Here is a 27,063-nt window from a genome sequence, read left to right as displayed (position 1 = left end):
ATCCTCTGCTCCCGAACAGCTGTCTCCTCAGTCTGTCAGCAATAAGGTGAAGACACATGGCCAGCCCACCATGTGTGCAGATTGTCTGAGGCAGAGAGGTGGCTGGAAGGTGAATGACAAGGCGGGAGCTGTCCCCCAGAGGGGCCCTGCTGACATCTGGAAAGCTGAGCGCAGGTGAGCCTTGGCCCCAGGGACGGAACCCAGCACGCAGGTGTATGTGCCTCATGACAGCGCCCAAGACCATGTGGCCCGAATGCAGACAACAGCCTGTAGGGAGCTGGTTTCAAACCCTGACTCTGCCCCTCAGCCATTTATGAGCCCTGGTTTCCCACCTACCCCACCGGGCAGTGCTCGACCCCCTGCTGTTGCAAGGACTGAGACGGCCGCCAGGATGTGTCAGATTAGATCCTACTTCCTTCCTACAGGATTGCCTCAGCTGGTGGCTCTGGCACCTTGCAAGAAAGCTGCTTTATTTCCCAAGCACGTAGAGAGCAAAGCTGGCCTGTTCTGCCTCCCCAGGAAGCCCTGAGCCTGGATGGTCACCAACGGCCCCACTTCACACCACAGGCCAGGCCAGGCCCCTGTACCGAGGCAGAAACTAGCACTGCCTGTTGGATGAACTCAACGACAACCACTTATAAAGAATTTTTCTAAAGGAACTGGGGTGTCAGTGTCTGTTGTTTCAGTGCACAGGGTGGGGGTGGGAGAAGCAAAGAAAGCCCAAAGATACAATCCAGAACTTCCAATTCTGTAGGGTCCGGCTCTTCACATACTCATCAAACATGTCTCTCATGTGATCGAATTGGTGCCGGGTGACGGGGACTCCCGTGGCAGGGAGCAGCTGCTGGCAGGAGCTGGAACAACAGAAGAATCAAAGGCAGCTCAGAGCGGCCGGCAGTGAAGCCGGACCCTGGGGCGCCGAGTGGGCAGGGCCAGCCGCTGCTGGCCACCGCAGGCCCAAGAGGAAAGGCCTCAGGAGGAGGATGACAAAAGCCCAAAGGACCCTCGGGCCTCTATGACACACACGTGGGAGGATGAGGCACCAGCCCCGGGCGCCATGCTCCCAGCCTCACATGATGGTGGCGTTGAGCTCCTCGATCTCCTCCCGCAGCCGCCGGGCTTCCTCCTGCATCTGGCTCCGCTCCTGCTGCAGCTTGGTGATGTACTCCACGGTCTTCTGCAGCGTGATGGCGTGGCTGGTCTGGGAGAGGAGCGGCGGGGTCAAAGCCACAGCAGCCACGGCGACCCTGCCTGTGTAGCCGGCACTGAGGCCAACGCAGGGGCTCCCCGCCCACCTGACACCACTCACCAGCTTGGAATTATTAGAGATCAAACTGTTGAGGGTGTCAAAGCCCATCTTGATGTTGAAGCGCCTTTTCTGCTCAGCTGAAATATGCTTCATCTGCCGGTTCTGTTGGGGAATGGAGAGGTCGCTGTGACACAGGGTGCACTGCAGGGCCACCGCCCTCCCTCCATACCTGCGGCTCAGGGGCTAGAAAGTGGAAGGAGGGGCGACAGAGAGCTACAGGGCTCCAGTGAGGAGCCATGTTGGGGCGGGGCAGGACAGGGGTGCTAGAAAACCCTGCCTGCAGAATGGAGGCCCTCAGCAGGGGCCACGGCCGCCGCTGACCAGCACTTCCCAGCTACCCTTGGCCCAGCCCTCTGATGCCCCAGTTCTTACAGCTGCCACCTCCCGTGTGCCACAGCGTCTGGGGCTGGTTCCAGGGCTTGGGGCCGGCTACTAGGTGGGGAATGGGAGGAGCCGACCTCATCTCCAGATTAAATAGCAAACGTCCAGGTTCCTGATGCTACCCTAGGCTGCTGGAACACCAGCCAGGTCTGTGCTGCTCCTTTCCTATGTGTCCCTAGTAAGGGATGCAGCTGCCCCAATGGTCCCTTGACAATCTCCTTGCCTCTCCTCCCACCCCTCCAAGGAAATCAAGACCCAAGAGAGACCTGTGATACCTTTAGAGCAGCCATATTTTTGGGGTCTGCAGATTTCCCTGAGCAGTTGTTCTGGGGAGACTGGGGACTGGGGCTCTGCTCTGAAGCACATGGAGAGGCCTGCCCTGAGTTTGGGCAATCTCGACCTGAGAAGAACAGAGACTCCTCTTAGGATATGGCTGGCTGCAGCAGCTGAAACAGTGCTCACCCAGGAAGGGAACCCCTGCAAGTCCCAAACCCTGGACACCCATCTGGAACCTCCCACAGCTACCCCAGAGCAGACACTGGAGAAATCCTTGCCAACATCCTGAGGAGGATTCTGTTAGGTATGGACAAGGCCGGATGAAGGCTGGCTGGACGTGGGGTAGGAACATGGCCTGAGGTTGGCCAGCCACAGGTCTTGGGGCACACAGAGTTTTGAGAGGAGGCCTGACTGCTAACCCAGCCTATTAACAAACCACCTGGAGGCCACCTGCGGTTTCCGCAGCCTCTGTGAGGCTCTAGTTCTTACCCTGTGTGAAAAGTACACGTATCTGTCTATTTTTGTTCTTTAAACTCTGCTTATACATTTTCTTGTATTTCCAACCTCGCCCACTCCCATGGCAGCTGTGCCCTGGTCACTGGCATCTCTCAGGAGGCCCTGGAGCCCCCTGGAGCTGCCCTGCCTGCCTACCCAGAGAGTCTCAGTGCACTCCTTTCTGCGCCGTTGACCACCTCCTCGCCTTGCTGCTCTCAGTTTCCCCACGCAGCTCCAATGCCCAGTGTTCTGTGTCTTGGCAGACAGGGTAACGCTATGCTACCTGAGCCCTAACTTACAACCCCGTAGGGGCCTGACTTGTAACTAGTCTTCATCTTTAGCTTTCCAGACTGGAGGCCCTTATTCGTCCAGCCTCCTTGGACAAGTCCCTCTACTGTCTGATCTCTGTAGGCAGAGACCTTTCCTCCTCGGGTCTTCCTGACTGTTCAAAGAAGACAACTGTCTACCATAGAGCTCCAGGAGCAACCACGCCCAGGTTTTACTTGAGACAAGGCACCCTTGGTCTCCCTCTCCCACACGCGTCTGAAAGGAGGAAGCCTACGTTCTGTTTCTACCCCATCACCAGGAGCACAGCCTCAGGCAAATCCTTTATCCCTGGCTTCACGCTCTTCACTGGGCAAAATCAGTTCTCCCCCCATTGTCCTGCCAATGAAAGGCCCACCGTGTGGAAATGGGCTCAACAGATGTGAGGTGCTTGAAAACCAAGGGATGACCGTGTTGATGTGGAGACAAGCCTGGGTGGTTTCCATTTTCTGGAAAGCGTTGACAGCCTCAATCCCTTTTCTGGATGAGAACTGGCAGCTCAGAGCAGGCCTTTCTGAAGGAGGTCAGAGTGGTGTTCCCCAAGTGCATGAGTTGCCTGCCCGGCACACGCGTGCCACTTTCCTGCTACTGTGGATGACCTGGCACTACCTCAGCACTTCCCAGCGTGGGCCACTAGCAGGCTTCTAAGACCTCACTGCACATCCTGTAAGTCCAGCCTCAATCCTGGGGAACCCCGTGGGCAGTCTCCCTAACCCGAGTGTGGGCGTGCTCATTTCACTCACGAAGTCCCAACCGTTCAGACCGGAGCGCACACTCACTGGAACCCGTGGCAGGGACCTGCTCGCCCTTCACCAGAGAGTCTTGCACAGTGCCTGGAGAGAAGAGCCGAGAGACAGGGGCTGGCTGGCTGCTCGTGGTGTGGCCAAGGTCTGCCACCAGGATGCCACTGTGGAACTCTGTGACTCCAGGAGCCTGAGGTGACACAGGAGAGAGAGGTCACCCCCGACCATAGCCATGTCAGGTGAGGACCACCCAAGAGTAGGGCTGTGCTGGGACACAGAGGGTCTGCCTAGGGCCCCCTCACCCGGGCAATGGCAGCAGGCGTGAGGACCACATTGGACTGGGACACCGTAGAAGCCAACATCCCTTCTCTCTTCAGAGGGCCTGATGTCATAATCACTGCTTGTGGTTGTCCTGAAAAGGCAGCTGCCAAAACAAGAGGGTGAGAGTGAGGCCCGGAGTCGTGGGGGCCGCTGCTGAGCCCAGGCACCGTGGGGCTCCCCGGGGCAATACAGACCCCTCTCCTGCTGCTCAGACATCACCTTCCTCACCGCAGGCCACGGACAGACACCACCACCGGGGTACATGACATTTGTTTTGCAACTTTTCCTTGAAGGGACAGATTACAGACCCAGGAAAGAGATCACCTAGACCATGCTTTTTCAAACTGGGTTGAGACTAACTTGAAAAGAATGCCACAGAGTAGACAACAGACTAGATCACACAAATGTGGTAGATTAGAACACTTTCGTTTCACAAGTGTGTGTGTGTGTGTTCACAAGTCTCCAAGCCTTGGGGACAGGGAAATATCCTTCGGGAAGGGAAGATCAGACTCTGGCTTCCCTCCACCTGACTCACCTGGGGCGATGCAAGCATTCTTCAATACCACGGACACAGACTCTGGTTTGGGCGCAGGCACTATTTTGGGGGGCTGCTTGGGCCTCCCCGCAGTCAAAGAGACAGGTTTGGGGTGCACAAAAGTTAAACAGGGTTGGGGAGGCCCAGCAGTTGGCGGCCGGGTGACCGGAGGCAGTGCCAGGCCACAGGGGGACACCGAGGACGTGGGATGGTGGGTTGTAATGACAAGACCCTGGCTCTGGCTGAAGGTGGTGGCAGATGCATCGTGGGTGAGGGTTGCAGAGGCCGTGTGTGTGATGACGGGGGGCGACTTGCTGGCTCCAGCAAACTTCGGCTGCAGGAAGGTAGGTGGAGCTGAGGGGCTCAAGGCAGGGGTAGAGGGTGGGGCTAAAGGCAGGGCAGGAGAAGCAGGTGCTGGGACAGGGCTGGGAGACAGCAAGGGCATGGTGAACACGGGGAGGAAAGGCTGAGGGACATTCAGCGGTGGTGCAGGGGGACCGAAGTCTGTGGGCTGGATAAAGGGGTCTCCAGGCCGGGGAGCTCGTTCACAGCCCTGCCTATCCGTGGGGTCCAGGGCGGTGGCTGCAGGAGGTGCTATGAGGCCATCAGGGAGGCTCACGGTGGGGAGAGCGGTGGTTGACAGGATGCTCTCCTGAGAAAAAGAAGGACAAATGCTGGATCATACAACTTGCTGTCACTTCCTGGTACGACATACCGAAAGCCTAACAATGTATGCTGTGCGCCTGAGCAGAACCTTCAGACAGAGGGACACAGTGATGGCTCCCGTCCCCATTCCTGCTAATCTGGGGGGGAATGGAACTGTGTCTCTCCGGGCGTCTGCAGGGGTCTTGTTTCCATTAGGGACTAAATGATAACACAGAGCTCAGACAAAGTGACTGTCTGCACACAGTTGGCTCTAGGCCTGGGAATATCTTGTTTCTAGAGTCCAGCAGGGGTCCCCCCAAAGTCCCGGCCATCTTCTGTTACAGAGCACAGGCAGCCTGGAGCACAGCTGCTCATGGGGTTCCCTCAGGACAGTTTCATGTATCAACTTCTAGAGGTCGCCTCTTCCTAAAAGGGAACCGCTATAAGGAATCAATTGTCAAGATCTCAGTCTCCATAGAAGAAATCCTTCCCGGAGCCAGATGGAAGAAGGTGGGGCCAGGTTTCTGGTGTCTAAGTGCATACAGGTACCAGGCTGAGCGCCCCAAAGGGCAAAGAGCCATGCATCACCCAGCTCTGCAGCCCCTGCAGCTCATAACCAATTTGTGTTAACTGTTAAGTAAAAAGCAAAAAAAAAAAAAACAAAACAACACATGGAACTTCTTTTTCTTAGCGATTCATGTTTTCCATTGCTAATCCTCTCTCAACTGGTTAGAACAAAGCTTGCTGCACACAGGTTACGTGGAGCCTCAGCCAGGAGCACACGCTTACCAACAGCTCCCACGTCTTGGAGACCTATGGCTGCTCTCAAGCAGGGCTAGCATAACTCTTTTATGCATTACATGTCTGTTCAGCAGCCCTCGCACTTTGCTCATGAGTGCACGGTTATTCATTAGCCTAGCCCTGGCCACCTCTCCCCAGCTCCCTCTACCTGAGCAGGTGGACTGTTGGGATCTGGTGCAGGTGCTGAGACAGGAGCAGGCAGCATGGAACCAAAAATGGAGCGGCTGGAAGAGAAGAGGTCTGAAAGACAATATCGGGTGCTTTTGAGCTCTGTGTGCCCACCACATCCTTGAATTAAGATCCAAATAAATTGGGCACTGAACCCCATCTTACCCAGAGGAATGCCATGGCCAGAGGGCGTTCCCCCCTGAGGTAACTCTGCAGAAAGAGGCCCTCTGATTGGAACCGCTCATGCTGGCAACTAGTGCGGGGTCTGATATATTCCCAGGCCTGGCGTTTGGCGGCTCTTGAGGAGCCCAGTTCTAACTGCAGGGCACTGCTGGGGGGCGGCTGTGTTGCCAGCACCCTCTGCTGCCCACAGGGAGAACTGCTTACAGTCCTGGGCAAACCTGAGGATCTGAGACCGCAGGAGTGAGAATGGCGATTCCCTTGAGAGAGAACCCTGTGGCAGAAAACCTTCCTAGACTTTGCAACTACTACCAAAAAAAAAAAAAAAAAAGAGGTAATTCTGGAAAAATTCTAAGTCCTCCCCTTGCCCATTCTAACACTTCCCTCTAAGAAAGGGAAGCACCAGTGCACTTTATCCTGGGCAAAGGGAGATGCAGGCAGTCATGCTCTCTTCCTACCCCATGTCCTCACCCTGGAAGGGTTCAAAAGTGTCCATGAAGTCCAGGTTGGGCTGCAGAGGAATCAGCCCTGGCTGGATCATGTCTGCATTTCCCAGATGTGCTGTAAGAATCAGAAAGGAGACAGAGGAATCATTCTGCTTTCTCAGACAACATTGCAGAAACACATTAAAGGCCTGGAATGGATCCTCCTGGCCCTGTTCACATTCTAGACTCTTCCAAGGAGAAGTGCAGGCGGCTGGCTGGAATTTCTACCTTCTTGTGGGTTGGTGGCTATTCTCCACCCTCAGAAGGCAGGAAAGAAAGAAAGAGTTTTTATAAGGTAAAGTGTCAGGGAACAGACACTCCCAGGATGCAAAGATCCCCAGTTCTGTTAGTCTGTGGGCTCTTCCCCGAGGTGTTAACTGGATGCCTGAATGCTGCCAGGTAAAAGGTCATGTCCAGGAATGCTTCTGATTTTCTTCCCTGTCAGTCAAAGGCCCTGTCACTTGGCCTAAGCACAAATCCTCTGCTAAGGAGACAGTATCAGAAATGTGAAATTGATTCAGACCAATCCCCAGTCTTCTCGCAGGGGCACCACGTGTCTGACAGTTGCCCAGGAAGGCCCACTTGCAGTCCCCACCCACTCAGTGCACATGGCCCTCAGATGCCAGTGAGGTTGGCCAATCCTGACCTGGGGGCTGGGTTGTGGGGCCACTGACAGAGAAGGAAATCAGTTGTGTGTTCAAAGTCAAGAATCTAGGGGTGGATTACCTATTTCCCGGGGGTTGGGCCAGGCCACCGGCTGGTGTGAGGAGAGTGTTGAGAAGAGGGTGTCGCTGAATTCCGACATGAGCATGTCTGTGTCCAGCAGTGGGTCCTCCTCCATGGGGACTGGGGTCTTCCATCCATCCCCACGTTTGTGCCAATAAAGCATGTCATCATCCTACCACCAACAGAGTGGGGAGGAAAAATCAGAGGGGCACTAGTGAACTCAGAATTCCCAATCACATCATACCAGGGAAGTATGTTACCCTATTGTATAGAGATGTAAGGGCTGTTGTAAAAGATGAGGGGAGTATGTGGAGCAGGGAAAACTGGCCTGTTTCCTTAGCCTGCATGTCCTCTGTGTGAGAAGGGGGGTGGCCCCTCCTGAAGCTGCACGGACAGTCCGCGTCCCCACCACCTTCTGCGGCAGGCTTCACTGTCGGGCCACCCACATCATTGCAATTTCTTGCCATGAGGGTCCTCAGAGCCCCCAAGCTCACTCACCTGGGCCAGGCTGGAAAGGTCCTCATCCTTGTGCTGCTGTAGCTGTGGAGAGAAGGAGACCAGGTGGTCACCCAGGGTCCTGGGAGGGGAAGAGGCCCTCAGCCTCTCCTCCTGGAAGCATCTAGGCCTCTTCTCCCTGGGAGGCACTGAGGGATTCTGCTCTCTGCCCATGATGGGCACAGAAGAGATTCTCAACCAGTGTTTGTGTAATAACTAGCAGCAGAAGAAACTGAGACCATAGATAACACGGCCAAAGCAGGCCCAGCACCTGGGCTGGGGTAGAACACTGGGTTCCACAGGGGCAGCAATGGAGCCCCAACCTCAGGGGCCTGTGTCTGAACACAGGACTTAGACCCTCCCTCCTCAATGGGGCTTCCTGAACATGCGCTTCTTGGGGCCCAAGCCTGATACCCTTTTCTTGAAATAGGTTCTCCACTTGTGATACTCCCGGATCACGATCTCAATGCGGCTTTTCCAGTACTTCCCTTCTGTCGTGATGGCCTGTGAAGAGATGCGTGTCGGAATCAAGAGAGGGCAATCTAGGTTGACTGGCAGAACTTGACCTGAAAATAAAGATGCATCTGACCCTGGCAGTCAGCCCCGGGCAGCGCAGCTCAGAGAACCCTACCACATGCATAATACAACTGCATTCACCAAGTGCGTCCCACCTCTTCTGTGCTACAACTAGCCTCCACCCTAGAGAGGGGCTTTTCTTTCATGACCTCCGATAACTGAGTGCGGCCTCGTTAGCATGGGTCCTAAGGGTCTGGATGGGGTCAGAGAATGCTCCGGCAGGAAAGAGGGAGAGGGCCCTCCACCCAGGCACTGAAAAAGCCCACCAGACAGCCAGGGGTAGCACTAAATGCCCTTATCCAGGAGGCTCTGCCACATTTTCAAAGGGTGACAACAAATGGCCAATCACAGAAGTTTTAGGTGGAGAGTGACTTCCAAGAGTAGCTACTTCGAACTTTCCACCACGCAGGTGAGCCCCTCCCATGATATCCCTGAAGAGCTCTGGTGATGAAGGAGTCATGACTGCCTCAGAGAGCCTGCCTCACTTTCAGGTTCCTTTTTGTTTACGGCTGGACTACGTTAAAGCAAGTCCCAGATATCATAAGGCCCATAAATTTCACCTAAAAATACTTCACTGTGTGTCTGAAGTAAAGAATCTTCACAGTGAACAATACAGTATTATCACCAGACCCAACAAAACAATATTCCTTAATATTGTCCAACATCAGATCACATCCTACCGCTCAAAAGGTTCTTTCACTGGGTCACTTTCTAATTGTTCCCCCTTTTATCCCAACAGTGAGACATGCTTGGATAACATTAAAACAATGCAGGGGCGCCTGGGTGGCTCAGTCGTTAAGCGTCTGCCTTGGGTTCAGGGCGTGATCCCAGGGTCCTGGGATCGAGCCCCGCATCGGGCTCCCTGCTCCGCTGGGAGCCTGCTTCTTCCTCTCCCACTCCCCCTGCTTATGTTCCCTCTCTCGCTGGCTGTCTCTCTCTCTCTCTCTGTCAAATAAATAAATAAAATCTTAAAAAAAAAAAAACACACAAAACATTAAAACAATGCAGAAGGGTATAAAGGGTATCTGCCTCACTCTAATCCCCCTCCCCAAAGGAGGCCACCAATAAAGGATTTCTGTATATCCTTCTAGACTTTTCCTAACACACACACAATCACACATACACACTTTAAAAAAAATTAACATAAAGTTACTAAAATACTGTTGCGCAACTTGCTTTCTTTTTTTTCATTTACTATTTCTTCAGCATCTTTCCATTTCAGCACATAAAGACCTTGAGGTCATTCTTTAATTGTTAAAGATTCTGCCTTGTAAGGAACCCAGATCCCTCCCTAATGACCTCTAGAGAAATGCCAATGTTAAGAGAAAGTGGAGAGTGAGTCCCAACAGGAGAACCTCTCAGTCCTTGGGTCAGCTCAGCCTGAGAAGAGGGGACCCTCTGTGAGCTGTCACAACCTCATCCTTGAGAGGTCACCACAGCCAGACCTTCTCCCTACCCCGCCCCCACTGCTGCAGAATCCAACCCCTGCTCCCAGCCCTGGGAGAGCCCCTTCCTCCTGTGAGGGCAGATCCTTTCCAGCTACTGATGGTCACAAGCCAAGTACCTCTGGCCTGCGATGCTCGTCTACTTCAACAGAGCCGTCTAGTGGAGTGACAAAGTGGCACACGGGATTCTTGCGCTTCTCCAAATCTGGGCAGAGAAAGGATGAGACATCATCACTATGACCAAGAACCCGGAAGGAGCCCCTACCCCCTCTGTCCCTATACCCCTCAGGGTGGGACCCTCCCAAGTGTTCTTCCCTTCTCCTTCTCTTGAAAATGAAATTTCAGAGAATAAAGGAAAAGAATCTGTCAGTAACTCATGGGTAAGAAAGGGAGTCTGGCTTATCAAGAGAAATGCCAGCCTGAACCAAGCATGCCCCAAGCATGCTGATCTCCTACAGAGGTCATCGGATCTACTGGCATGAAGCCAGCTAGAGAATGAACAAGGCCTGGGTCTGCATCTTCTCTGACCTGCTGAAAATAGGAACTGTTCCCTGACTCTTCAAATATCACCTCTTCCTTGACTCCCCTGGAAAGAACTAAGCCCTCCCTCCTCCTCTACCTTTACAACATTGGGCCCCAGCATCTAACCTAATAATTAGCACATTATGCTACGAGCACTGGGCTAACACATCGTCTCCTGCAGATGATGGGCAACTACATGACACAGACCACGTGACTGGCCCCTGTGCCCGACACCTGAGAAGTATCCAGTTCATTAGGATTTGGCTTGGTTTTCCTCTTGCTGCAGACTGCCCAAGAGAGGCTTCCCTTTGAGGCATAATGTCTGAAAAGTGGGCTCTGGTCCCCAAGGTGCAAAGGCCTCCAGGTGGTAGAACGAGGAGGTCTGCTGAGTCCTGGGGCCCCTGCAGGCCCGCCCTGCCGGAAGCCCGGGGAACACTCACACTGCATGTACCACGCCCGCCAGATGGCATTATTGAGCCGGATCTTGTCTCTCCACTGGAGCTTCAGGCCCTTGAAATTCTTCCACTTGGGGGACACCAACTTCCCACTGAAAGGTGAGACAAAGAAGGGAAACTTAGTGGTTCCTCTGAAAATGAAATGAAATCAAAAAGTGCCATCCACTCACTCCAGGCCTCGAAATTCTACATTAATCCATCACAAGCCACTGGCTAGGCTTGATGGAAGACATGAGTCACTTTGGGATTTCTTCAAAGTGATCGGCTGTAGGGAAGGGGAGAGGTGGGAGTGGGGGTGGTGGTGGTGTCAGCGCATGGAGGGGACAGGACTGGTCATGAGTTGGTAGGTGTTGGAGTGGGACGATGGCACATGGGTTCACTGTCTTAGTCTGTCGACATTCACCTATCTTTTAAATTTTCCGTAATTAAAAGTTAAAAATCTTTTGATTTTTCAATATATTAGATCATCACATTGTACACCTTACATCAACTTATGCAATGTTGTATGTCAATTACAACCCAATAAAGCAGGGGTGGGGGAGCGAGAAGAAAGACAGAAACCTGCTGGCAAATGAACAAAAGCCAAGCTCCTTCACCCTGGCCCACCTCCTTTGCCACCAGTCCCCAAGAGGCATTTACAATGTGGGCACACAAATGTCGCACTGGCCTTCGAGCCTGCGGGACCCTCTCCTGCCTCCAGACCTGTGCACACATGGTCCTCACTCTTCAGGGACCTCCTTCTGCCACCTGCTCCAACACCATCTCCTCTGTGCTGGCACTGGCTTCTGCCAGGCTGCTGATGACTCCTTCGGGGTTCCCTGAGCACGATTAAAACTCAAAGGTGGCACTCAGCCACCCCCCGCAGAGCAGTGCCCACACCCACAGCTGCACGCAGTACCTGCGGCCTCCCGAGGGGAGGGCCCGTTAGGTGTCATCACCCTAAGCCCCTAGCACAGACCGTGGCACATAGCAGGGCCTGGGAATAATTCTTCTCTGGATGAGTTAAGGAGCCCTCGTACACCAGCTACCAGCAGGCAAGGAGCACTCCCCAGTGGCGCAGGCTTCTCAGACAGTCTGGTTTGCCAAGTGCTGTGTCAGAAGCCACCTCTGGGCAGCTGACACAGGGTTCCCTTTTTCAGAAGGCTTGAGATGGGCAAGGCATGATCTTTAGTCCACACCCTAGGGGGTTCTGGTGGCTCTCCCTAGCTGTGAGCCACAGCCCTGCCTCTTCTGCAAACCCACTCAGAAAGGCCTCGTAAGGAACAGCAACGGGGTCTCCAAAGACAGCACCCAAGCAGTGAACCCTACCTGAACCTGAGAACTGGCTTAAAAGCAAAACCCCTGGCTGTGCACCTGGCAAAGACCTCTTGCCTCTCCCACCTACCCCAGTGAGCCAGGCTTTGGATCACATAGGCCAGAAGGCTGTGACCCCCGGAGAGAAAATGTCACAGGACGCCCTAGTAGAGTCTGAGGGAGAGAGAACAGCAGTCTCAGCTCAAAGGGCTGGACGTTTCTAACCTGTCAGAAACCTTCCTGCCATCTCTGCCCAGTCCCAAGGTACTCCCAGCCCACCTCCAAGCGGCCCGCTTTCCCTCAGGCTCGGCAGCCAGCGGCTAGGTCCCGACCTCTGCCGCACCGCAAGTGCGCTGGCTTTTGCAATCAGGGAACTTGTCTGACACCCAGTCTCCTGGGTGAGCTCAGGATAATACCATCTCCTCCTGCGTGCTTTAATAAGGGTTAAATGAGAGACAATGTGTATGTATGTACATATACATATACTCTTAGACACATATAACTGGTAAACCCTACAGCGAAATATAAGTTATTCATAACCATCTCAATTATCTAAATTCAAGTTATTACTGAAAGGCCTGAGTTTTAACACCTCTTGACCTGAAGTCCTTTCTTTTGTGTTTGCCACCACCGTCATGTGGCTCTTCCTCCTCCAGGGGAGGAAAAAGGTGACACCCAGGGGCCCACCCGCGATACCAGTGAACAAAGACCTGGGCAGAGGGCAACCCTGTCTAAGCGCTTTGAAGGCAGGGACTGGGTCTCATTCACTCATTCGACAAGGGACGAGAGCTACAAATGGAGGAAAGGAACAGATGGGGCCCATGAGGCCCTGCCCCTGCGGAGCATACCAGGCGCTGAGGGTCCCAAAGAAGAGCAGAGGGCTGTGGAAGCATAGAGTTGCGTAACCAACCCAGTCTCAGTAGTCAGGGGAGGCTTTCTGGAGGAGGTGACATCTCAGCTACTGCCTGGAAGATAAGGAAATGGGCTCCACCTTGCGCCAGGGAGTGACCTCTGCAGCTCTTCTGCCTGCCTGTGACAGCCCTGAGGTGAGCAAGCACACGCCTGGTTAAGAGCGCCTGCAGGAGACGCGTGGGGCACTTTATGCCAGGCTGGAGAGCAGGGCACATGGCAGAATAGATTAGGTCCCACAACTTGGCAAAACTAACCCTCCTTCCCTCCTCTGTAAGACCTTCCAGCAAATTGGTATCTAGCTAGGCAGGTGGTTCCAGGAAACAACACAAAACAAAACAGAAAACTGTCCCTGTTTTCTTATTTCCTTAAAGGGAAAAAAAACACTTTTTCTGTAATTGACAGCTTCCTCATACTGAAGCCAGGGTTCAAAGGCCACTTTCTCTGTAGAATCCTGCCAGGGTGTTTGCCGCCTACACAGATGGCCGCGGAGGACAGAAGCACAAGGGTTGCCATGTGAATGAGGACTCCACAGAACAGAACAACCTTTGGTGTCCTGCAGTGTTAAGAACTAACCATTGCCCTTAACTACAGACCAAACCTTACCCCTGCTTTGTTAATAAAAAGTGGCTGATGTGCGCGTAAGACCATCTTCTCAAAGACGTCAGATCACTCCGGCAGCTTCAATTACTTACAATGAGGTGGGCAGATAACAAAGGGAGCCCAAACCCTGTGGGCTAGAAACCAAGTTGGACAAGGGGCAGTTTGGGGTTCTCCTCTTCTTCCTCCTTGCTTGCTGAAATGGTTCACTTTTCCTTGATGTTTACGTCATATGTGGTCAAACCTCAGCACAAATACGTAGGAGTTCGGAATATACAACTGGCATACCATCATCGTCCCAAATTTCTGTAATATCTCCACAGTCAACAGGGGGTGCTCAAGCAACACAAAGACAGAACCTCTGAGTCCAAAACCAAAACCTAAGACACCCACAGAAGTAGAGACCACGGAAGAGCAACTACGATGTTTTGATGGTGACTGACCACCACTTGCCCACAGACATTTCCAGACAAGATCTGAAGCAGCAGCACGCACAGTTCTAGATAGCAAGGTACTACAGAGAAAAAAGGAATCCAGAGACACATTTTTAGAAAAATGTGGGGATAGATTTCTTAAAGTCTCCTCACTGATGGGCTTCTCAGAGCCTCTGGTGCACTGATGTCACTGTCAATCTTCAAGGAGGGAAGAAGAGACATTCCTTATGCAGACGTCCACAGACCAAACTTGGACTGGGACCCTTTTCATGGGAGGCACCCAAAGTCTAGTTTCCCAGGGAACATACTAGGGAAAGGCTGCTCTACACATTTCTAAAAGGGAACTTGGAGCTCCTTCGCAAAGCTCTCTAGAGCAGGGGCCCCAGAAAGCATCTGCAGTTGGGCTTCTGCTCCCCCCAACTCTGCTCCAGCTTCATTCGTCCTCCAGACATGGCTGATGGGGGTACTTCTTGGTCTAACTCAGGATTATGCTTCATTCCTTCTTGGGGGGGGGAGGGACAGAGGGAGAGAGAGAGAGAATCTTAAGCAGGTGCCCAGCATGGAGCCCGACACGGGGCTTGATCTCACAAGCCTGAGATCACGACCTGAGCCAAAATCGAGTCAGGTGCTTAACTGACTGAGCCACCCAGGCACCCACCACATTCCTTCTTTAAAGCTTAACCAGAGGGGCACCCAGGTGACTCAGTCGGTTAAGTGCCTGACTTTGGCTCAGGTCATGATCCTGGGGTCCTGGGATTGAGTCCCGCATCGGTCTCTCTGCTCAGTGGGGAGCCTGCTTCTCCCTCTGCCTGCCACTCCCCCTGCTTGTGCTCTCTGCAAATAAATGAAATCTTTTAAAAAAAGGGGGGGTAACCAGAAACACATTAAAAATTTCTAAAAATTCCAGCTTCTCCTCAATAACAAAGCCCTCTTTTGGCCTCACCTCCCAAACCCACCCTCCTACATGCCCCATGGGCTTCCCTGTTGGAACAATGACCCTGGATTCTCCCCAAACTATGGAAAGGCCAAAGTCTAGGGCCGACTCACCCCGGCACAGTGCCTTGCACATGGGAGGCACTTTTAAATACACAGCTATTAAGTGAGTGTTAACCTTTTCCATAATGAAAAATCTTCACACTGCCCTGTCATGGACACTCTCCTAGAAGACAGGCTCATGACCTGAAACAGGAAATTCAGAGTACAACAAAGGTCTCTCAAAACTGTTGGTGGGGGGCCCCTGGGGGGCTCAGTTGGTTGAGCAGCCAACTCTTGGTTTCGGCTCAGGTTATGATCTCAGGGTCGTGGACTGAGCCCTGCATTGGGCTTTGCACACAGTACGGAGTCTGCTTGAGATTCTCTCTCTCCCCCTCTGTCCCTCCCCCCCTTCAAATAAATAAATAAATCTTTTAAAAAAAGACTGTTGTTGGATAGACTAGCAAACTCGGAGTTCTTCAGGGGTCTGACAAGAGACTGCTTTGGAATGGAAATTAAAGTGCAAGCTTTGCACACACAGGAGCTGAAATTAAGAAGAACAAGGGTGGATGGGACCAAGAGGGATTTTTAGATTCTGTCCCTCCCAGGTAGGATTAGCTCCTAACTCTTAGTCGGACCATGCTCTCCAAAACAAAGCAGGTAGTGGTCTCTAGGATCTGTCGCTACAGGTCCCAGAAGAGTGGTGGGGCCCATTTATTTGTTCATTGAACCATACTTGCTTGTTATAGGGCAAAATTTCTTCGCCATTCCTTGAAATGCTTCCTGGATGCCCACTAGCAAGACACCCCTAGCCCTGCCTCCCCTTTATTCCCACTCAGCGAGGTAGAATGGGTATGTTAGCAGTGAGTGTAGAAGGAAGAACAGGAGTGGGTGGTCCAGACCCTTCCCCTCCTGTCCTCTTAGGAGCAAGCTGCCATTCCTCCTGTTTTGCTCCTACAGAGCCTGGGGTAGGGGATGAGGCCTGTCCTAGTCCAGGACCACCTGCACCACCTGGAAAGGCAGTCTGGGGTTCACCTGGAAAGGCAGTCTGGGGTTCACCTATAAGCCATACCCTCAGCCTGATCAACAATAAAGGTAATATTGGCTACCATCTATTGACTCATTTTTACCATGGTTAAGTACATATAAAATTTACCATTTGAACCATTTTAAAGCATACGATTCAGTGGCTTTAAGCAATCTGCAATGCTACGTGCCCATTGCTGCTACCTAGGTTCAGAACGGTTTTCATCATCCCCAAAGGAAGCCCTGTACCCATGGAGCAGTCACTCCCCAGTTCCTCCTCCCCCTGCCCTGGCAACCGGTAATCTACTTTGTCTCTCTGGGTTTGTTTCTTCTGGGCACTTCATATAAACAGAATGATAAAATATGTGGCCGTTTGTGTGTGGCTTCTTTCACTAAGCATACTAGCTTCAAGGGTCGTCCACGTCGTAACATGTGCTAGTCCTTCCTTGCTTTCCATGGTTGAACCATATCCCGCTGGATGACAGACCACATTTGTTTATTCTTTCACCCGCGCATGGACATTTGTCCATCACCTTTTGGCTGTCGTGAATAGTGTTGCTGTGGACCAACTCCTCTGTTTCATTTCCCAAACAATTCAGCACTCTGGCAGGGGAGAGAGGTCTGAGCATTAAGCTGGCACTGGGGACACAAAGATGGGCAAAAACAACTTTGTTGGGGGGGCAAGTGGACAACTGTCTGTTGACATTTTCAATGCACATCCCTTTGACTCACAGTCCTACTGTTAGGAACTGATTCCACAGATTCACGTGCACACATGCACAAGGACACACGTGGAAAGACATCAAACAGCAGCACTGACGTGGCAGCAAAAGGCTGGAAACAACTTACACACTCATCAAAGGGAACTGGTTTAAAAACTGTGCTGTATCCACACAGAGGGACACGATGGGGCAACTAAACCAATAGCAATGCTGCATTATATGTGCTGAGACACAGGCAAAAGCCACAAGCTGTACAAAGCAAGAAGGAAACTAAGGTGCAAGAGGGACAGCATGGCCGCCGTGTGTATTTATAACAGGGAGCCACGCACACAAGACACACAGGCTGGGGCAGGGGGAGAAGACTGCCTGTCAGTCGATCTCAGAAAGATACATGAAAAACAGGGAACAGGGAAACAGTGATTTCCCTTTAGAGAGCTAGACTGGAGAATTAAGGGGTTCAGTTGGAAACTTAGTTTTCACTGTTTGCTGTTTTATACTGCTAAAATATAATACAAGAATATGTTATTTTTTTCAAAGTAAATAAGGCAAAAAGACCAGGTATAGTCCAAGAACTTATAATAGTGCTTCTAGTTAACTGGGGAAGGCAGTTAATCACATGAGCAGATATAAAATTTATGTGCAAGTCAATTTTGTGAACTAGACCCAAATATGAGGATAATGCTTATTAAGTGGTTTCTTTAATGAGTGGATTAATAACGCTCAGACTGGTCTCTCTTCCAAGATTCTCTTTTTCTTCAAAAGAGCGGTCTCTATTGGCTTTCCTGGGATCTGGGCCTGGTTCCACAGGCTGCTAGGAGCCAAAACTAACAGGCTCCAGACAGACAAAGGTTCATTGAGGAGCCAAGACGTGGGGAGCAGGCACAGCGAGAGGCATGGCAGGAGGAGGGCAGTGTGTTTAACGGAATCGCCTGAGCTGTGGGCCTCCGCCCTGGGCCTCCCGCCCAAGCAGAGCCTCCTCCCAGAGGAAACTCATGAGGTTGTCAGGCCCTGCTCCCAAACCTAAACATGGGTCCTCTCTCCTGCACCCGCAATTCATCCTCCTCATGGGTTATTTGGTTTTTATTTTACTTTCTTAAATTCAAAGAAAGTCCCGTTGGAGAAGCAGATTCTGAGGGCAATGACAGCAAGGCAGGAACGTGGCCTCCTGAGGTCCTCATCGCAGGTCACTCACTGACAAGGTGAGCGAGTGTGTGCTGTGTGCATGTGTGTATGTGCAGCATGTATGTGGTGTGTGAGGTGTGTGTGTGTGTACAGGTGTGTGGTGTGCACATGTGACTGTGTGTGTGAAAGAGCACACTTGTGTATATGTGTGTGCTAGTGTGTCTGGGTGTTCATCTGCCCTCATGTGTGAGCATGTTTGTGAGGGCCTATGCTTGTTTTGTGTAAAAAGCTGCGAGTGATCATTTCTTTCTTTCTTTTTTTTTAAAGATTTTATTTATTTATATGAGAGAGAGAGACCACGAACGTGGTGGGGGGGGGGCAGAGGGAGAGGGAGAAGCAGACTCCCCACTGAGCAGGGAGCCCGATGTGGGGCTCAATTCCAGGACCCTGGGATCACGACCTGAGCCAAAGGCAGACGCTTAACCGACTGGGCCACCCAGGCACCCAGGGAGTAATCAGTTCAATAACTTTCAAAAATTAAAGCAACTTGAAGGAGTTGAAACCAGGCAAAATCAGAGTAGCTGCAGTGGTGACCTCTCCTTCACCCTGTCTGTGAACACTGGTGACCTGTGTCCTTGCTGGGAGCACTCTCTCTTGGGCTCCGGCCTTCCATAAGGGGACAGACATCGCCATGCTTGTACCACTTCCAAGCCAACAGGGAAAGGAGAGTGGTTTCCATTTCTGGACAAGTGACCTGAGCTGTCCAAGCCCCACCTTCTATAAAATGGTGGTGCTGTCCACCTCACTGGGAGAACCACAGGTAAGGTATAAAAGGACAGAGGGAATGCCAGCCAACGCCGGGGCGCGCTGCTGAACAGCAGTCAGTTCTGGGGCACGTCGCTGAGTGTTAAAGCCTGGGGTTTCCAGTCAGACTCTAGACATAACTGGACTTGCAGGCAGGAGCAGGGATGCTGTGCAGGGCACCATTTAAAGCCAGATTCATCTATTTATTTGCCAGGAAAAGAAACTTGAATCCAGAACCCAGGGTGTTCAGACTCCTTTGGACTGGGTACTGGACCAGACTTAAAACAAGAAAAAGTGGTATGTCACTTCAGTTTGCATCATTTGTAAATAAATTTTAATACTTAAAAAGACCTGTGCATTAGCCATGTGTCTCTTTTACTGTATAAGCTGTTTGTGCCCTTTGTCTTTTAAAAAAACTTTTTGTTTTGAAATAATTATAGACTCACGGGAAGTTGCAAAAAATAGCACAGAGTCCGCAGCTTTCCCCAGGGCAGCATCCTCCGTGGCTGAAGCACAATCTCACCACTAGGAAACCGGCTCTGGCAGATTATCGTGAACTATTACAAATCTTTTTCAGTTTTCACCCTCCATTAAAATGTTCGCTGTTTTTCTTCAGCTATTTTATGTTGGTAACGCCATAATATTAATTTGTGACATTTCTGCAAGTGTTTCCCTTAAGTTTGGGAGTTTTAATTCTTTATACAGCATATCTTCGAATAAGCAGATTATACATTTGTGCAGTCATATCTACTGGTCTTCCTCTATCATTTCTTTTATTGCTTCGCTGCCTGCCCGTCTACCCCACGTTTCCATTAATCTCTTTTTTAGTTTTTTTTAGTCTTATCGATTCTAAATTATACACCCACGCTGAAAGAAAATTCAAACGACAAAATATAGTACAAACAACAGCAAAGTCCCCTGCAATTCCACTGCCTAGAAATAACCATTATCTGAATTTTGGTGATAATATTGTGTAGTGAAGAAATGAAATAACCTTATCCAAAGAGAGTCTGGCCTTTGCCCTCGGCTCCTGGGAGGTGACCTCTATGCCCCTGGAATGTCCTGCCTGACAGGAGTGTCTTTGTTTGCCTGGGGGCTTTGGTCTTAGGAGACTCTCACAGTCTGATTCACTATAGGGGCTTTGGACCACACGGTATCAGTTCCAGTCTCCAGAGGATTGATAACTAAAGGTATTAGCCAGACTTCCAGGAGGGGCTGGGGACCAGAAGGTAGCCACACAGGCAGTGCGTGATCAAGCCCCATAAAACTGCAAACACCGAAGACTCAGGTGAGCTTGCCTGGTTGGCAAAGCTCCGTGTGCACTGTCACACACTGCGGTGGGAAGGAGGTAACACCACCAGAAGAGACAACCAGAAGCACTGCATTTGAAGGCGTCTTCAACTCTACCCTATGCACCCCTTCCCTTGGCTGATTCAATTAGAAGCTTTTCCCTGTAATAAACCCGTAATGAAGAATGTACGTTTTCAGTGAGTTCCGTGAGTCCTTCTAGAGAATTGTTCAACTTGAGAGGGTTAAGGGAATTCCTCTAATTTATAAACTGGTGTTAGAAGTGAGGATAGTCTTGTGGACAATTCTCCCTAACTTTGTAGTTGGCCCTTAAGTCCTTGTAATATACATATATATACTTATATATATGAATAAACAAAATATTTAAATATGTTGGATCATAACTGTTTTATAACCCATTTTCATTAATATGTTATAGGTATCTTAGGCCAATAAATATAGTTTTATATTATTTTTATTGGCTGTATATATTATCACAATGTACTTAACTGTTTCTCCATAAACAGACATTCATTTTCACTAATGGACACATGTTGTTTCTCACTATTATAAACGATGCTGTGATGAACATCCTGCTACTTACATTTCTGTGCAATTACGTGACTGTTTCTGTGAGATAAATTCCTAGAAACCTGAAAGCTGAATCGGAGGGTATGTGTATATTTATAATTTTGTTACAAAGAATCAAAGTTCATACTAATTTACACTGCCAACAGCAGTGATTAGCGCCTATTTCCCCAAACCAGTACTTACATTAGTTATTATTAATGTTTGTGCAGCTGACAAGCAAAAAATCAGTTGATTTTTTTGGTTCCCACATATCTTTTTCTGTTTATTAGCCATTGGAAGCTGTATGTTAATTATCCGCCTATCTTCTCCGTGTTTTGTGTTGTGTGAGAGCTCTTAATGTGGTGGGAATGTTGGCAACACGTACGACAGTAACTGGGCCTGTCTTGACGGTCTATCCCCGCCTTGACCATTTATGGTGTGCTTTGTTTTGGGTTTTGCTCTACTCTTTTTTTTTTTTTTTTAAAGATTTTATTTATTTATTTGACAGAGATAGAGACAGCCAGCGAGAGAGAGAGAGAGAGAGAGAGAGAGAGAGAGGGAGAACACAAGCTAGCAGAAGAGCCTGATGTGGGGCTCGATCCCAGATCGCCGGGATCATGCCCTGAGCTGAAGGCAGACGCTTAACCGCTGTGCCACCCAGGCGCCCCTGCTCTACTCTACTTTTTGTATGTACTGTGGGCTTTTGTTGTTATTTTTAGTAGAAACTTTTCATCAATGTAGTCAAAAATTTTAAAGTCTTTTCTTTAATGTTTCTATTTTCTTGGTCATACTTAAAAAGGGTTTTTCTATGCCAAGACTGTGAAAACTGTACCTTGTTCCAGTGCTCTCACAGCTCCTCCACATTTTACAGTCTAGTCCTGGCTCCACTGGAATTTATTTTGCTGTAATGAGTGTTAATGGGATCCTGCTTTAGTCAATGGTTCCTACTTATTTACTAAATAATCCAACTCTCCTCTCTTGGGATTAAAATACCATCTTTATCATATACTACGTTCCCATATATGTATTTGGGACTATCCCTGAACATCCTATTTCTTTTGGTGTTTTGTGCATATGTCTTTAATGGTTTCACTTTTTACATTTAACTCTGATTCATCTAGGGGAAAAAATCAATTTACTTTTTTATAAAGCTCACCCCGATTAGCTATCTGATTGTCTCACCTTCCTCAACTAATTTATGAAACTTCCATTAATATATATTAAATTATAATACACACTAGGGTCTGTCCTGGGGCCTTGTGTCACTGATTCGTGTTCAACCCTATGCTAGTATTACACTGATTTAATAATTATAAATTTGTAATATACTTTACTATCTAGTTTAGGTTGGTCCCCATCATTTTTTTTTTTTAATGTTAGAATCCTTGCCTATTTACTCTTCCATGTTCCAACTTTACAGTCACATTGTCAAATCTCAAAAGACAACTATTCTGGTATTTTGATTAGAGTGGCACTTAGTAAATAAATGAATGTGGGCAGGGCTGACCATTCCATTCAGGTCATCTCCATCCTAGAGCAGTGTGCGTTCTCCACTTATTCAAGCCACTTACCTTACTTAAAATATCAGAGGAATCTGAAGCTGTCTGGTGTTCTGTAATTTACTTCATCTACGTCTTTCACATTTCTAATCATATACTTCTTTAAAAAAAAGAGATTTTATTTGTTTATTTGAGAGAGAGAGCACAAGCAGGGGGAGTGGCAGGCAGAGGAAGAAGCTGACTCCCCGGTAAGCAGGGAGCCCGATGGGGCGGGGGGTGGGGGGACTCGACCTCAGGACTGTGAGATCATGACCTGAGCCGAAGGCAGACATTTAACCGACTGAGCCACCCAGGTGCCCCTTTCCTAACGCTTTTATCCACCTACGCAAAAAGGTAATTAGTAGGTTCAAATATTCACCAAGGTTAAGATTTTTATGTAAAGGATGAAAAACTCCACCCCGTTAGACATCTGGCTTAAAGAGGAAGTAAATTAATAAAGGTCTCCAGCCAGAGTACACACCTGGAGTCAGGACTCTAGAAACTGTCTAGCAGAGATATGACAGAAATAGATCAGCAGATGTTTCTGAGTTCCTGTGAAGACTGGCAAGAAACAAATTTGTTATTATTACCATTATTAGTCATTTTCAAGGCACTGCCAGCTACCTAACCAACTTAAAAGGCAGAGAAATCTGAAGCTGTCTGATGCATTTCAAAGGATAAGGTAACACTCTCCAGGTAGCCAAGACCTATAAATATAAAAACACTGGCTCCTTTTCCAAAAGTCAGCTTCGACAATTAAAGAAAACCCATGAAATCTGTTCTCCACTGAATTTCAAACCCCAAACCTTGACTTTGACAGTAACAAGGGTCACACTGACAGTAAGGTAAGTAGGTATGGGTACGTCTATCAAATCCTAACTTTTCTGGGGGCAAGAGCTAGAGCTAGTAGGTTAATTCTATGTAGCAACTACTATAATGCCCCGGGTAAAATGGTGCTTAACAAAAGAAATGAGTTGGTAAGAATGAGAACATTTTCAGATTCCATGTGGGCTATACAGCATGACTACTGCAGCCAGATTAATCTGGCAGAGACACCACTTTCTTCATGACACTATCCTGATTCACTTATTTAACACTGTTCTAGCTGCTAATGATACAGCAGAAAACAAAACAACATCCCTAGCCCAATGGAGCTTGTATTTATGGGGAAAGACAGGCAACCAAGTATGTGCTATGTCAGGAGCACTCAGTGGTATGGAGCCAAAGCAAGGTGGAGAGGGAGCTGGGAGCTGTTTCTATAGGGCAAGATATGAACGTGGAAGGTGGTAGTGAGGACACTGATGGATCCTGGCTTCTGCCTCAACAAGCCAACAAAACTGCTCTTGCGACAAAGCTTCCTGCGACACCTGCCCCTCCCCCTATCCCCATGCCCTCCCCACTATGCAGCCTACTCCTATGCCGGGCTGCTCTCCCCTTCGCCAGCTTTCCCTCCCCCTTCCCTCAGTCGAGGGGCTTGTCCTGAACCCTCCATACCCCACTCTCTCCCTTGTCTCCCCCCTACCCGCATGCCAGAATGACCTCAACGACTGTATCTGCTCACACCTCTCCCCTGCTGAAGCTCCTGCAGGGGTTCTCACAGCTTATAAGGTAGAACAGAGTCCCTAAATACTCATTACGGTAAAGTCCCCCAGCTGCACACACCTGGCGTAAACAAGCACTTCACTCACCCGGCCAACTCCGTCATCTTGCAGATACTAGCTTCCCGCAGGCGCCCTCTTGGACCACTCTCAGTGTAAATTATTAGCTAAGTCCTCTTCCAACACCCTGTGCCCACCACAATTTGCCATTACCTACTGATGTGTATGTTGACTGTCTCTGCAGGCAGACTGCACCTTCCATGAGGGAGTAACCGTGTCTATTCCATCCACCCATACCTGTCTCATCCCAGCACAGTGCCACCACGCACCAGGCCCTTGAGTATGTGCTGAGTGACCGCCAGAGTGAAAACACCAGTGTGCTCCTACTGCCCACAGAGGCCCAGTGCAGACTAGGACAGCCGCTGGCCTTGCCTCACTTGTCCTGCACTCTGCCCCCTCTGGCCTGCGTACTGGGCCCATCTGCAAGGAGGCCTCTGTTTCAGTCTATACTCTGCTCTCCTCAGTGGGAACTCCAGGCACTTGCGCAGATGCATTATTGTCCCATTTGTTCTTGGTTTGTGGGTCCCCCCATTCTACCTCCCTTCTCCCCCGCCCCTTTAAAATCAGGTAATACAGCTGGGTAAATGAACAATTACAGCCTTTTCTAGGTCTGCTTCATTTTAGAGACCACATCTAGATGAAAAGGAACAGTATGCTACAAAGTGAACAGAACTAAACCCGGAGCCGGGACGCAGCACTGCTGTCAGTTCTGATGCTAACCAGCAGTGTGACTTTAAATGGGATACCATCTCTGTCCAACTTAGTTCTGGCCTCAGTTTCCCTTTTTGTGACGAGAGAGAACTGAATTAGCTTATGCCAACTTCCTGCCAGTTCTTCGAGTCTAGAACCGTACCCCTCCTCAGAAGGGGAGATGCTGCCCCTGCAGAGTATAAATGAGAGGTACCCAGAGTAGGGGCGTGTTGGGGAAACATAGCTACTGTTAAGCAAAAGAAAGAATAGAAAGATCTGTAACACCCCCACCACAACCACACACCGCTGCCATATCTCTGAGGAGGAGGAGGAGGAGTTTGAAAAACACGAATATAGGGGTGGGGGAATGGGTGAAACAGGAGATGGGGAATAAACAGTGCACTTGCTGTGATGAGCACTGGGTGTTGTATGAAGTGATGAATAACTATATCGTACACCTGAAACTAATATCACACTGTATGTTAAATGGAATTTAAATTAAAACTTAAGCAAAAAAAAAAAAACCCAAACAAAATAAAAAGCACAAGCAACACAAGAAACAACAGGTGTTGGCGAGGATATGGAGTAAAAGGAACCCTGGTGCACTGCTGGCGGGAACGCAAGCTGGCGCAGCCGCTATGCAAGACAGTATGGACGTTCTTCAAAAAGTTAAAAATAGAACGACCCTACGATCCAGCAATCACACTACTATTTACCCAAAGATAATACAAGAACACTAATTCAAAAAGATACATTCACCCCTATGTTTACAGCAGCATTATTTATAATAGCCAAGATCTAGAAGCAGCCCAAGTATCTGCTGATAGATGAATGGATCAAGATGTGGAATATATATACAATGGACTATTATTCAGCCATAAGAAAGAATGAAATCTTGCCATTTGCAACAACCTGGATGGAGCTAGGGAGTAGAATGCTAAGTGAAATAAGTTGGTCAGAAAGAAAATACCGTATCATTTCACTCATATGTGGAATTTAAGAAACAAAACAAACAAGCAAAGGGAAATGAAAGAGAGAGAGAGAGAGAAACCAAGAAACAGACTCTTAACTACAGAGAACAAATTGATGGTCACCGGAGGGGAGGGGCAGATAGGGGAATAAGGTGATGGCGATGGAGGAGGGTACTTGTCCCAGAGAGCACCGGGTGATGTATGGAAGGGTGAATCACTCTTTCATACATCTGAAAGTAATACCACACTCTGTTAACTATCCCGGAATTAAAATAAAAACTTAATTTAAAAAATAAAAATAAAAATAAAAATAACAAACAAAAGAACTTTGTATGGCCCTCCTCACATAATAGAAATTTCCAAATGAAATCTGTTTTACCTTTGCCTGCTAAAGACAATCTCCCTTCCATCTGCTACTGAGAATCAGCTGTCACCCTAAATCTCTCCCTCTTCTTATTCCCCTCCCATGCATGCATTTCAATCAACTTGTCAGGCACCCAAGTAAAAAGTTTGGGGTAGGCAGGAGAGCTGGGGCTCACTCACTGAAACAAAGGCAAGCGAGATAATGTCAGGCTGTTGTCTATTTCGGAAACACTGTGAATCTCCGCACCACCCTGATCGCGCCACTCAGCCCTTCTGCTGACCGTCTCCTGAGACGAGTGTACATATTTTGTCTTTATTGGCACTCAAAATACCTACATTTTTGTCTTCACGATACGCTCATTTTCACTCTGGTCTTTCTGTCAAAAGAAACAATTTGCTATTCATGAAAGCAAACTTGAAAACAGTGCTAGAAGATGAGGTTTCGGTTCATTAGCAAATCCCAGTTTTAACCTAAGACCTTTATACGGTATGAACCCTGCTGCACGGGCATTTCCCATCTTAACTGCCGTTGCGAATGCTTAAAAAGCAAAGTGTCTTTATAGCTCCATGGGAGGGTAAACACACCTTAGCTACTACAGTGCTATAAAAACCAAGGTCAGGGTAACTTATCTCTCTTTCATTTACCCCTGCTTCAAGGCCTCCTGGGAAAACAGACAAAAATAAAAGGAACATACCGAAGGCACAAATTATTTAACAAACCACACAGCAGGAAAAAAAATCAAAAGAAAAAATGATGGGACATTTATTTTCTCAAAACCAAAGTCCTTGATATGCTGCTGTTTCCCCCTCCATATTCACATATGAAGTCAACAAACGAGCCGGGCCGGAGGAGCTCGTATGAAAGACTGACCAAATGGCAAGGAGAGCCTGTTTTCTCATCCTGCGGGTCTCTGGGAACTGGTGTGCGTTTGGGAGGAGAGGAAGGAAAAGAGTAGGGAGAGAAGTTCCTATGAACATAACTTGAAGCCAACCATTTAAACTGATTTTTTTAACTGTAAAATTTCAGTCTTCCTATTATTGCAGGAGTTCAATCCACTTCCCTGGTATAAGGAAGATGAACAACATCTAATTCTTCTTAAGTCAAAATCCCAGGTTTTACTAAGGAAATTTAATCCTGTCCACTGTGTCGCAATGATAAATTCACGTCATAAAAATTCACCTACCAAGAGAATCTCAGGCCAGGCCACCCTCTTCAGGTGGA

General features: G+C 49.3%; 1 protein-coding gene across 5 annotated transcripts in view; it reads right to left on the bottom strand.

The window, feature by feature from the left end:
* LOC103661266 (MLX interacting protein) overlaps positions 1-27,063 on the bottom strand; it is a 59,054-nt gene that overhangs the window by 8,288 nt on the left and 23,703 nt on the right. For 2 of the 5 annotated variants that reach the window (XM_040619975.1, XM_040619976.1), the window contains exons 2-16: positions 10,868-10,974; positions 10,025-10,110; positions 8,299-8,388; positions 7,888-7,929; positions 7,390-7,561; positions 6,650-6,739; positions 6,164-6,208; positions 5,979-6,070; positions 4,385-5,036; positions 3,831-3,952; positions 3,529-3,718; positions 1,966-2,090; positions 1,310-1,411; positions 1,074-1,201; positions 731-854 (exon numbers count right to left, since the gene is read on the bottom strand). In XM_040619975.1, coding sequence (XP_040475909.1) covers positions 731-854; positions 1,074-1,201; positions 1,310-1,411; positions 1,966-2,090; positions 3,529-3,718; positions 3,831-3,952; positions 4,385-5,036; positions 5,979-6,070; positions 6,164-6,208; positions 6,650-6,739; positions 7,390-7,561; positions 7,888-7,929; positions 8,299-8,388; positions 10,025-10,110; positions 10,868-10,974 — 2,167 coding nt within the window. The remainder of the gene's footprint in view (positions 1-730; positions 855-1,073; positions 1,202-1,309; positions 1,412-1,965; positions 2,091-3,528; positions 3,719-3,830; positions 3,953-4,384; positions 5,037-5,978; positions 6,071-6,163; positions 6,209-6,649; positions 6,740-7,389; positions 7,562-7,887; positions 7,930-8,298; positions 8,389-10,024; positions 10,111-10,867; positions 10,975-27,063) is intronic. The other 3 variants (XR_005831766.1, XM_008688976.2, XM_040619974.1) reach the window with 2 other exon arrangements.

Source organism: Ursus maritimus, unplaced genomic scaffold, assembly GCF_017311325.1.
Source record: "Ursus maritimus isolate PB19 unplaced genomic scaffold, ASM1731132v1 scaffold_33, whole genome shotgun sequence".
NCBI classification, from domain to species: domain Eukaryota; kingdom Metazoa; phylum Chordata; class Mammalia; order Carnivora; family Ursidae; genus Ursus; species Ursus maritimus.
This window is presented reverse-complemented; position numbering and strand designations above follow the sequence as displayed.